This window comes from Bolinopsis microptera, chromosome 7, assembly GCF_026151205.1.
Source record: "Bolinopsis microptera isolate Bmic1 chromosome 7, MBARI_Bmic_1.0, whole genome shotgun sequence".
NCBI lineage: Eukaryota > Metazoa > Ctenophora > Tentaculata > Lobata > Bolinopsidae > Bolinopsis > Bolinopsis microptera.
Window position 1 is genome coordinate 19745666 of NC_087078.1, and position 13556 is coordinate 19759221.

Here is a 13556-nt window from a genome sequence, read left to right on the forward strand (position 1 = left end):
TTAGTCACACAAACTCCCTACTTAACGGTTTCGGAAGCGTTTAAACTAATTATACCGTTTAAAATTGATTACACCGGGCATGAGTGATCCCACAGAGAAAACCCTCAAATATCCAGTTACCTGTAAACAATAGCATTATCGTGGAGATACTGGAGCCCGAGCACGACACATGCAGCGTAGAAACACGCGCGGCTCTCACTGAACACGTCCGTGTGTATATGCATCATGAGGTCCCCGCCCGGCGCGTACTCCATCACAAAACACACGTGGGAATCTGTCTGTGAAAAATAATATGTTACAAGTATTATATATATATGGTAACATATTATATATGGTAACATTTTGAGTATGATAAAAATCATAATATTATGAAGTGTTGCCATTTAGAATCAAAATTAGCTGAATCCTCAGATGTCTGCGCTCGAGTAAACCGATTACAGGAATTAAAATTCCTCAAAATTAAAGTTTAAAACAATATGTTTTTTCCTCATAAAACTCTTACCTGGAAGCAGGCATGCATGTTCACAAGGAATGGATGCTTGTTCTGATTCGCTATCTGGAATATCCTCTTTTCGCTCAGCAAAGATTCGACCTAGCAAGGAGAGGGAAATTTGTTTTCTATTAAACTACATCCCTAACAAGACAAAACCTGTCTTGTTTGGAATTATGAATAATCTCGCTTGGTAAAAGTTGATTTACCACGGAGATTTAAATTTGTTTTCTATTGGGCACATTCCAGCACAAACTAGACGCTTTAATAAAACAAAATTTAAAACACAGCTTGAGACAAATTTATTTGGACGTACTTCATCTCTAGCAATGACATCTCCCTTCTTCAGAGCTTTAATAGCAAACACTTCTTTGCCTTTTTTATATTCACATAGTAGAACTTTACCGAAATGTCCCCGTCCAAGCACAGACAAGCAGTTGAAGTCTGATATTTGAATACTTTCTGGCAATCTGAAGAAAAATTAGCTTATTAAACTGCAGAGACGAAAGACACTCGTGAAAAGCAAGGAGATATAATATAGGGCCCCTATCCCCATAGGGGCAAGGTTAATTAAGATTTCAGGTCAGTAAAAATCAGCACATCTCTGACTGTCGGATTTATTATCATTTTTACATCGATGAACTTATTATCATTCGGTCTCAATTCCCTCAAAATTTCGCTGAAAATAGTTTATCAACCGCAAAGAAACCTCGTTTGAAACTTGGGTTGATTTCAACATTGACCTTAATTGACCGGGTTGCAATTAAAACATGTGCTCCTCCATAAATATTATCAAAGTAGTGACCAAACCCCTAATTTCGGGGTCTACATATCTGTGCAAGAGCTAAAATTGGCAAAACTTTTTATCGAGCACCCAAAGTTCAGAAATTTCTCTATATGCTCCTTTTTGAATTTTGCAAATCGGTTGTTGGGAAGCAGAGTTATGGCTCGACCAGATCAGTGACGAATATATGTCCACATACTGAAGTATCGTAATAAAAGGGTTCGTAAAGACCACATGTTGGCATTGGTGAGTGCAGGCCGTAGGGTAACAACATCATGGGGAATTAATATTTTAGGAGTAACATATTAAATATATATAATAATATTAAATAATCTACAATAATCTTGCAGCACGGCTTAGAATAGCAAAATAAAAAGGTTTAACATTTAAAAATCACGAGATAATTCTTCCTTTTTGCGATGTTCTTACATTTTAACTGGGGAAGTTATCTCAGGTATAGTAGAATGGACACCGTTATCGGACTCATGTCCGTCTGATATGATCTCGCTAGATCTGCCCTTTACAGGGGCGGGCGTCGACTGACTCCTTTTGAGTATTAGGTTAGGATCCCTGCAGGGGAAGCTTGTTGTAAACCATGCACATGCCTGCACATGCCCTTAATTAGCCATCAGCACTGCTGAGCAGTGAGCACGCAAAATAAACAGTCAGCTCTAAAATGTTGAGAAGTGAGCAAGTAAAATAAGAGTCAGCTCTCCTCAATATTGAGTAGTGAGCGCATAAGCCATAAAATAAAGATTATGTTCCTTCAAACTAAGCAGTGAGCAATAAGATAAAACGTTTGCTGAAAGCAAATGCCATGCATTTCATAAACATGTTACTAAAAATTCACTCGAGAAGAAGTTATAGCATTAGCATTAGCGTAGCGACCGGATATTTTGTTTAAATGAACACGCCACTCACTCAGTCTGATCCACAATAACTGCCAAATGCGACTTATCGGTGGCCATCCGGTTGTGATTATTACTTTCTCCTTCCAGCGCGTCGTTTGCTCTCTTCAGAAAACGAGCCCATGTTGTTACATTTGTGTTAAGTTGGTTGACTCGCAGGATATTCCTTGCAGCTGAAAAAGTGTGTATTATCGACGGGTGTGAAGTTAGAATATTGAGTCGTTCGTTATGTGTAGGCTTCACTTAGGTCAAGAACCTGTATAAAGTTTTTTCACACCATGCTAGAACATTATATAAGTTGATAGGTCAAGCAAATAATGGCCTGATTGGCGATAGTCCAAGAATATAAGAGTTCGTACCTTTGTTTTTGGGGAATATTTTGCCTTGCCTTTGAAGTCTAATTCTGCCGGCTGCCCGGTCCACTACAGGATTCTCGAATGTAACCTGAGGGCAGAATGTGAGTCATTACACGCAATATTTAAGCAGCTAATCAGCGGACAGGAGTTCTTAATCGATAGCACTTATCACGTATTTTACAGCGATCACACGATATTTATTATGATGATCTTGATCGAAACTGATAGTGGCGCTCACTTAACATTTCAGCAAAATTACGATTAAAACGCGCGTGCGCGTGGACAACTCTGTGAAAATGTCAGATTTAGCTAGTACAAAAAGATGTTCTGCGGCGAGGTTTTCTTTTCCGCTACCACAGTCCACACGTTCCAAGCTTGTAAACTGTAAATTGCCTTAGATACCAGCTAACAAGCACAGTTTACCGGAGCCAATAGCTTCACTTTCTGTGTAATGCAGTTAAAAAATTATGCAATACCACAAGAAGGGATGCTTTCACTAGTTAAATAACAACTTACTTCTATATATAGTGTACCAAAAGGCTCGATCGGAAGTTCAATAAGTCGCTTTTCGTAGTCGAGAAAATCTTCAAGTTTGACGAAGAGAACACCCACCATGGGCTTATAGTGCCGCCAATATACATCCACTTCTAATTCTCGAGACTGAGAAATAAGGTTAGCAAGGTAAGTGTGGAGTCACTGTACGGACCTGACAGAATGGACAAATTTGACCAATATAACCACTTTTAACCGTGTGGGATATTACATGAGAATATCTCATTGTCTTAGAAGTAAAAATTGTAAAGACCTTGCTCAGATCAAATGAGTGCTGCTCGTCGTAGCATGTTTTATGTGGTGTTTTCCATGCGCTCTGGTACTGTAGATTATTGTCCAACTTGAACGCACATCTGCAATCATCTAAACAGAAACTTGCATTAGTCGCGCTGTGATAACATTATTACAATATATTATTATAATCTCGGATCCAAATATGTGCAACTCGCAAGACATTTTTGCAAAATTCCAGCAGCAGATTTTATTCGCAGGGTTTATAGTAAAGTGTGCTGTGTAATGAAAGCCCAAGACACAATATCATATTTCAAATGCTATCTTATAACAGGACAATTTCACACTTCAAAACTTCATTTCCGGGTTTGGAATATTCGCAAAACATTAGGATCACGAACAGTTTATGTTAATTAACGATACATAAAATATTTAATTTGAGTTAGCCGCACATATTATATGGTTATTGGACAGCTGTAAATGTACTTCTCAAATGACAAGTTTGCAATATGATCCACGGTGTTCATATACGACTGGTAATGGATATCATGAAATTTGTTAATACTTGAATAATGAATATGGGAAGATACTTCTGTAAAATCTCACATATTTTGGAAATACTTCTGGAATATTTCACATAACAAGGAAATACTCAGAATTGAGAGAGAAAGCTCGAGAAAGGCCATTAACGAACATCATTTTATCAGGAACGGCGCAGTTTGCAGTCAAGCTAAATCAGTAGAAGATAAGAACATTGTCTCGAGTCTCGACAAGTTCAGCAATCAAAAGTAGCAGTGCAGGAGTAACTAAGAAAAAGGAAAAGAAACCCAAACCACTTTTACCGCATCATATAGCGTGTAATCGACGACCACCACTAGGATACGTGTCACCAGTAACAACTGACTCATCAGATTGTGATGGATAGACAATTAAAAATTTGGTCCCCCCATTTTCAAATTTGTTATTATAACTGGGTTGATTTCTGAGTGATAACACTGCTTATCTTTTAACAGCAACACATTTTCCGGGTTACACGACGGATAAGGAGTTTGTTAAGTAGATACATATAACGGTTTTAATATTATTACATGGCACATTATACTTATAGGATCGAATTAATATTGTTATTAAAATGCTCATTGTAGCCATATATTTTAGATTTTCATCATCATCATACTGGACATTTTTTAGGAAAGCAAAAGCAAGAATATTTACTCATGTTCACATCCGGTTTTTGACTATTCGATAGGCATTTATTGAGTTGTGATAAGGAAATGAGCCTATCAGCTTACATAATTATGGTATTAATCAAAGCATGCGAATCTTAACAAAGATGAAGATAGACGTATACATAATATGGAATTGTGATTTATAAATTATAATTGGCCTTATAATTGAGTAAATATAAAAATATCATAAACTTCTAATTTTACTAGGTAATTTGTGCATTGTTGTGTAAATGTTTTTTGGCCTATCACAAAATGCAGCATAACTAGGTTTATTTAATTTGTTGAAGCATACCATGTCCATGTTAGTATATTTGTTAGTAACAACAATAAATATCTGTTAACCCGACACCGGTAGAACATTGCTGACTTTAACGAATATTTTTTAAATCTTGTGCGAGGTACAAATTACCCCTGATATTACCTTACCAGTTCTTACCTATTATTCAGGTACATTTCTGGGATGTTTAGATTAAACACTGCTGAGCATAAGTTCTATCTTAATAGTGGTGTTATTAAACTTCAATTTACTACAAGGGGGGGCCAAAAGTCGGTACCCATACGTTGGGTCTTATACCACCGCCGTGTTTTATATTTGAGAGTTGTTGCTTTGCAGATGGCATACTGTACCTACTTGTTCGAGGATTCCGTCACCAAAATTTGAAAATTCGATTTTTGGGGGCCACACCCAATTAACATTGAATTGCTTATACTCGTGTTTGTGAACATGTTAGAGATTCCGTTGTAACATATTGCAATAGGTAATTTAATCCGGAATATAATCTGAAAAGATGGTGCAAAACGGATTTAAAATGACGAAGTTATCAAGCAATTTGTTTATCTCGTTAGCAAAATTGATTGGGTACTCAATGATTACCCAATTACGACACCGTAACTGGGCTCTCTGCACGATTCCCATAATGCGGATCTAGCCTCAACCCAATCATCTGATCAAACGTAATGAACAAACTCGTTATGCTCGGTCATCTGAGAAGCTAGAACTCTCATTTTTTCAGGACAAACGTAATTTAAATGGCCAAACACCATTCAATAAAATTTGGCTCGATCCGACTATCCAAACTATCAAATAAATACGAAAATGAACCTTTATTTGCAAAAAATGAACACGAATATTTTTCGATTTGACAAATTCCTCGAACCAGTGGTGGTAGTAAGTCATACCAGAAAGAATTATTTCAATTGGGCACTCAGTGACTGAGCTATTAAGGACAACGTATGGGTACTGACTTTTGGCCCCCCCTCCCCTGTATTATTATTATTTATTTATATTAATCTATTTCCTATGATTTTCAGGATTCAAAGAATGTTATCTATACTATCTAAAGAACTATTTACTATGTGGGAATCGTCCAATGTTACAATTTGAAGTATTACGTGCCTTGTTGTTCTTCACACTTGGCCACTGTATCACTATGGTAACTATGGCCACTGTATCACTATGGTAACTATGGCCACTGTATCACTATGGTAACTATGGCCACTGTATCACTATGGTAACTATGGCCACTGTATCACTATGGTAACTATGGCCACTGTATCACTATGGTAACTATGGCCACTGTATCACTATGGTAACTATGGCCACTGTATCACTATGGTAACTATGGCCACTGTATCACTATGGTAACTATGGCCACTGTATCACTATGGTAACTATGGCCACTGTATCACTATGGTAACTATGGCCACTGTATCACTGTGGTAATTACTATGGCCACTGTATCACTATGGTAACTATGGCCACTGTATCACTATGGTAACTATGGCCACTGTATCACTATGGTAAACTGTCCGAGGGAAGATATCCAGCTAACACGTTCCCCTAAGCCTACAGGGTTAGTAGCACAACTTAGAATTACAGTATTTACTGAGTGCATATCACGTCATAAGCTCCGCATTTCACTTAAGCTCTGGAATCTTATTGGAATAACACTCGAACAACCCATTTGCTCTTCATAACCTAAGGTATGTTGTACGATAAAAACATTTTTAGAATGCTTCTAACTGAATTTCAGACTTAAAGGTCGCCCTGATTTAGTGATTTTTGTCAAAGTCTATTGTTTCCTCAACTTCCGTCTAGATGTTAATATAAGACACAAGACTAGACATTACATTACATAAGTTCCCGATCGGCGATCACCCTGTATTATCACCAATAAGACCTGTCAATAACAATATATGGGACATTTTGGTGTAATTCTCATCGGATTGATGTTAATTTTACTAGCATATTTTACTGGCATGCGATTCATTTTTTACTTATAATAATAAATATTGAGTCCCTATTGAGTAGTGAGAATCTTCAGCCAGATCTTCTGTACTGAGCTTCAAATCATAGCCAGCCAGTACTCTTAGACAACTAGTACTATGTTGAATGTTGAGAGTTGAAATACATGAGATGATGATTGATGACGTACTGTACCTCACGTACTGTACCTCACGTACTGTACCTCACGTACTGTACCTCACGTACTGTACCTCACGTACTGTACCTCACGTACTGTACCTCACGTACTGTACCTCACGTACTGTACCTCACGTACTGTACCTCACGTACTGTACCTCACGTACTGTACCTCACGTACTGTACCTCACGTACTGTACCTCACGTACTGTACCTCACGTACTGTACCTCACGTACTGTACCTCACGTACTGTACCTCACGTACTGTACCTCACGTACTGTACCTCACGTACTGTACCTCACACACTGTACCTCACGTACTGTACCTCACGTACTGTACCTCACGTACTGTACCTCACGTACTGTACCTCACGTACTGTACCTCACGTACTGTACCTCACGTACTGTACCTCACGTACTGTACCTCACGCACTGTACCTCACGTACTGTACCTCACGTACTGTACCTCACACACTGTACCTCACGTACTGTACCTCACGTACTGTACCTCACGTACTGTACCTCACACACTGTACCTCACGTACTGTACCTCACGTACTGTACCTCACGTACTGTACCTCACACACTGTACCTCACGTACTGTACCTCACGTACTGTACCTCACGTACTGTACCTCACGTACTGTACCTCACGTACTGTACCTCACGTACTGTACCTCACGTACTGTACCTCACGTACTGTACCTCACGTACTGTACCTCACGCACTGTACCTCACGTACTGTACCTCACGTACTGTACCTCACACACTGTACCTCACGTACTGTACCTCACGTACTGTACCTCACGTACTGTACCTCACACACTGTACCTCACGTACTGTACCTCACGTACTGTACCTCACGTACTGTACCTCACGTACTGTACCTCACGTACTGTACCTCACGTACTGTACCTCACGTACTGTACCTCACGTACTGTACCTCACGTACTGTACCTCACGTACTGTACCTCACGTACTGTACCTCACGTACTGTACCTCACGTACTGTACCTCACGTACTGTACCTCACGTACTGTACCTCACGTACTGTACCTCACGTACTGTACCTCACACACTGTACCTCACGTACTGTACCTCACGTACTGTACCTCACGTACTGTACCTCACGTACTGTACCTCACGTACTGTACCTCACGTACTGTACCTCACGCACTGTACCTCACGTACTGTACCTCACGTACTGTACCTCACGCACTGTACCTCACGTACTGTACCTCACGTACTGTACCTCACGCACTGTACCTCACGCACTGTACCTCACGTACTGTACCTCACGTACTGTACCTCACGTACTGTACCTCACACACTGTACCTCACGTACTGTACCTCACGTACTGTACCTCACGTACTGTACCTCACGTACTGTACCTCACGTACTGTACCTCACGTACTGTACCTCACGTACTGTACCTCACGTACTGTACCTCACGTACTGTACCTCACGTACTGTACCTCACGTACTGTACCTCACGTACTGTACCTCACGTACTGTACCTCACGTACTGTACCTCACGTACTGTACCTCACGTACTGTACCTCACGTACTGTACCTCACGTACTGTACCTCACGTACTGTACCTCACACACTGTACCTCACGTACTGTACCTCACGTACTGTACCTCACGTACTGTACCTCACGTACTGTACCTCACGTACTGTACCTCACGTACTGTACCTCACGTACTGTACCTCACGTACTGTACCTCACGTACTGTACCTCACGTACTGTACCTCACGTACTGTACCTCACGTACTGTACCTCACGTACTGTACCTCACGTACTGTACCTCACGTACTGTACCTCACGTACTGTACCTCACGTACTGTACCTCACGTACTGTACCTCACGTACTGTACCTCACGTACTGTACCTCACACACTGTACGTACAGACTTAAAGTTTATAAAAGTAGTGAAGCCTTTCAGCTACTTGGCAATCACTTTAATATACCACAAATATACAACCGGGGGACAGTTACCAGTGTAACGGAGCGGTTACCCTGTTAATTAAATTGTATAAAGCCATGGCCACAGGTCAATGCAAATGTATTAGCGTGGAAATTTCAGTGTTAATTCGAAAGAATGGTAATCTAATTGGTTCCAGTCAACCGTTAAAAGGGAATTTGTGTCATTCTGGCTTTTGAGACAACTGATTTGATTGAAATTTGTTCCTCTATATTGTTGACAGATGTATTGCACCGTGGTGGACACAGGAAATAAGTAGCGGTGACATTACTGCTAGGCAATTGTAAATGAACTGTACAGTGTACAGTAATATTGACTAAGGTTAAAGGTATCGTGATACAATTTACATGTGGGAGCAGGTGGTGGTCGGGTTTAGACCAGGTTTTTGGTAAATTCAAGGCGGGGGGGATCATATGGTCAGAATCGTACGTGACGTTGGGTGGGTGGGTCATATTTTCTTCCAAAACGCAGTTAGTACTTTTGTACTAAGTGGTGGGTCTGCTGCTCATTTCCCAGAAAAACAGTTAGTACATGGTAATAAGGGGTTCATTTTTTGGGTGTCCAACCCCAAAAAAACCCATTTTACCTCAAATTTCAATTTTGGGAACAGGTTTTGAGGTTTTTTGAGTTTTTTTTGGGTTTTTTGTAATTTTTAAAATTTTGTTGTAACTTTTTATCTAATTCGACTACATTGAAAACAAAACCCCTACTAAATAGTGGGTATAATTTGCCCATTTCCAATGTTTAATGAGCTGTTTAAAGCAATTTATGGGTGGGTATCTTATTTTATATACCCAGACTCAGTTAGTACCGTGATTTCTCAACAGTTAGTACCACAAAAGCCGGCAAAAGGGGTGGGCGTCCTAAATATTATCCGAAAAAGCAGTTAGTACCGTGACGGGGGTGGGTGGGTTCTTTTTGTAAAGTCCAAAACTGCACTTAGTCGACGTCACGTACGGCACTTAGTACCTGATCCCCCCCCCCCCCCCCCCCCCCCCCCCCCCGTTCGAGGTTTGGATAAGAGTGAAGTTAGAATGTTTGTTGGAATGTTAGTCGGGATATATTACTATATGTCGGGATATATAATATCTCGACATCCCATGTGTCAGGATACTTTAATTGAAATTGTAACTTTAAGAAATAAATGCCGTCACCGTCTCAAGACATGCAACAAAGAGGGTTTCTTTAAAATTGCGCAAGCAACTGCGTGTCAGTCAAAAGCTGCATTCAGAAGTAATTTCAGACAAACGAAAGACGATCTCATTAAAGTATTTCTGAAGAAAATTAAAAAAGGAGATAGTGTAAGCCCATTTTGATTCATCAGAAAGACAAACGTTAAGAGGTACTGAAAAAGATTGGAACCTGATATGAATAAGCTGAAAATAGCTGATGTCAGAGATATCTGAATTTCGGAAAATAGCTGAATCTGTGTGACTAGGATACGATCACCCACTGTAGAATTAGTGTGGTCAGCATACTATCTAGATATTATCAAAACGTTATAATAACACCGCAAAACTTACAATTTTAGATCAAGAATTAAAATAATTCACTTGAACTGTTGATGGTATTCTGCTGGAGTATCAGCTGATATAATATATTGGTATCTAAATATCATAGTGTTAATCATGGGATACCCTGAAGTAGGCACAAGCACATGAATACTATTCAGGGAGTTATAGCACAGAGAGTTAAGTTCAATATACAATTCCATTAACCATGCGGATATATATTTTGTCGTACTACAAAGCTGCAGTGTACAATGTAAAAGGGTATCCCACCCTTTACTGTTGTACTAAACATTGGACTCGTAGTTTTAGGGAGAACGGTTTAAGGTAGAAATTACCTGTTTATTTGGGTATTTATTATTTATTTAAAGATTTAAGTAGACACACTGAATATTTATTATTTATTTAAGTAGATACACTGAATATTTATTATTTATTTAGGTAGACACACTGAATATTTATTATTTATTTGAGCAGATACACTAATATTTATTATTTATGCCGTTGCTAACAAAAATTAAATTCTTTTCGTTAAGATTTTTCTGACCGCAAATCTCCATTCTCCACATTCTAGTGATTGGTAATTTTTGAAGCATGCAATATTCCAGAGTATTGTGCAGTGTTTACGTTTATTGCAGTACGGTATTTGGAATGTATCGTCACAGTAGGATTACATTCCCGAACGAATACCGAGATAGAAAATAGAAGTTTTGAGACAAGAAACTAAAGTAATCTTATTTCATTTCATATTCTAGTAGCAGGGCGTATAGTATACCTATTTCTGCAGACTAACGAGTAACGAGTAGAAATGGTTGGTTTTAAAAAGATCGATTGTGATGTATTAGAAATGTTACATTTAGACCGATTAGCCGAGACTAAGATACTCAACATTTTCCTAAGAATTTTGGGTATTATTTACAGTAGACTCTCAGTACAACACCGGTCATCTCCTTTCCCCCAAACAAGGCCAAGGCTTAACATGCATATTGTAAACAACCAAAACCCCGATTTACCGCAAACCGGGGTTTTACTGTACGTGGTATATAACGGTAGACATTTTAAATTTAACATAAACTGCTGGCAGAATGGTGGCAGATGGCAAGCTGTCGTAAAAGTACAGACATGGCGTTGTTATAACTATAATTGTGTAATATCCACATTTTATTTTTCACTGAATGAAACCCAGATATTTTGGGTGAAGAAACTATTACACCTACCTAGCTAATAGCTATTCGATGAAAAAAATAAATAAGTGGTCAGTAACGGACAGTTTTGAACTGACAAATTAACAGTCGTTTTAGTAGGTCAGTAATTCACACTGTCTGGGGCACTAGCAGACCCTTCAAAATCATATATACAAAACCCTTCAAAATGATATATTTCATGGATAAATTATAATACATTTTATTTCTGAATTTTCTGTATACAGCAGAACTGCAGAGAAGACCAAAGCGTGGTCCGGTTATTCTTGACATCACAGTTCTGTGAATACAATACTTAACGGGTAGTAAGTTACACTGATGTGACGCTAAGCCTTAGCCACTTGAACATTGAACAAGTCACGTGATAGTCAAGTGAGAACAAGTAAACTGACTCTCTTTCTCCGGAGGAAAAAAGTTATTTTGCTTGTTCCCACTTAAACATATCGGTGCATACCAGTACATACCGGTACATACCGGTACATACTGGCAACATACCGGCAACATACCGGTTCCACACTAATATTAATAACAGTACCTGAAGCAGAGACGCTGTTTCTTCCATCCAGAACATTCTTCTTGCTCTCAGAGCTGGAACTGATCTTCCTTTTGAATATGGACTTAGTCGAGGGTTTGTCAGGAGGTTCGTATACACCTGTTATACCCGCCAGTTTGATCTTCAGCGTTCCTGGGAGTGAGCAGATATGTAATAGATAATATCACGTGTAGTATACACTCCTTATATAGGCATAATCGTGATGTAATGTAACTTTTAAATTAATGTAAACCCATTGAAGCGTGGCAACTAATTGTTACATCAAATAATCTACTTTTAATTCCAGCGGGTAGACACAACAACAGGGAATATAATATACATTATTACTGCTACTACTACTACTAGTATTATGTACCTGAATTAATCGTAATAATACACAACCTTGACCGTGGACAAGGACAGTTCAATGTTGCGGTAAAATTGTGGGCCCTAATATAATTATAGATATAATATTATGTAATTGTACAGGCAACATATTATGATGGTGTGACAAATGACATGCTAAAATTACATTTATTCACTTTTTTATATCTTAAAATATTCCATGTCTTATCATAATATGTCTCTGAATAAGATGTCAGCTAAAAATGAAAAAATAGTCGACTGGAACTTAAAAGAAAGCTTTTCACTTTTCAGTGTACGTGATTTCTAAGAAGTAAACACAGCTGACACGCCGACAGGAAACTTCATCATAGTATCATGAGGTTATATAGGAGGTACGTCAGAGGAGAATACGAGGAAAACCTGATCAGTTTAAGTAGGTGACCATTTTATATTATGTGACACCTTTAGAGTATGTGACCACTTTATATCATGTCACATTTTATCGTGTTCACTCTTCAGAATAGTTTTTATATCTTCGGATATAATTTCAACTTAAACCTAGTTTAATATCACGTCAGAATTAATGTGAGTAAAAAATGTATGTGACCACTTAGGGAGAAATATTGATCTGGCCGCATATAATAAATGAATCAAGTATATTAAATCATCACAACAATAGTTATTATTTACTATCGAGTTTATAATAAGTGTATATTATGGTACATAAACAAGGTATGATATAGAAGGTTGTCAACTAATATACTGGTTATTATAACCACTGGTTATTATTATCATACATATAACTAGCATCGGTTATTAAGTTGTAACACCCAAAATAAAGCCCCTAGCGTGGACATAAAGATATATTATTTGGAATCTGGTTTCAGCTAAGCTGTTTTATTTTTTGATATATCTATAAATGAATCTCGAGAGCAATATAATTTGATAGCCTAAAATAAAGGAATGACTTCAAACTTAAGATAATACACTACTTTCCAAAATGTAAAAAT

At 38.4% G+C, this 13556-nt stretch overlaps 1 protein-coding gene across 4 annotated transcripts in view; it reads right to left on the minus strand.

The window, feature by feature from the left end:
- LOC134817824 (serine/threonine-protein kinase N2-like) overlaps nucleotides 1-13556 on the minus strand; it is a 42679-nt gene that overhangs the window by 6677 nt on the left and 22446 nt on the right. For 2 of the 4 annotated variants that reach the window (XM_063827162.1, XM_063827161.1), the window contains exons 8-16: nucleotides 12205-12354; nucleotides 3344-3453; nucleotides 3055-3198; nucleotides 2542-2626; nucleotides 2196-2355; nucleotides 1704-1844; nucleotides 807-960; nucleotides 503-592; nucleotides 121-278 (exon numbers count right to left, since the gene is read on the minus strand). In XM_063827162.1, the coding sequence (XP_063683232.1) occupies nucleotides 121-278; nucleotides 503-592; nucleotides 807-960; nucleotides 1704-1844; nucleotides 2196-2355; nucleotides 2542-2626; nucleotides 3055-3198; nucleotides 3344-3453; nucleotides 12205-12354 (1192 nt within the window). The remainder of the gene's footprint in view (nucleotides 1-120; nucleotides 279-502; nucleotides 593-806; nucleotides 961-1703; nucleotides 1845-2195; nucleotides 2356-2541; nucleotides 2627-3054; nucleotides 3199-3343; nucleotides 3454-12204; nucleotides 12355-13556) is intronic. The other 2 variants (XM_063827163.1, XM_063827164.1) reach the window with 1 other exon arrangement.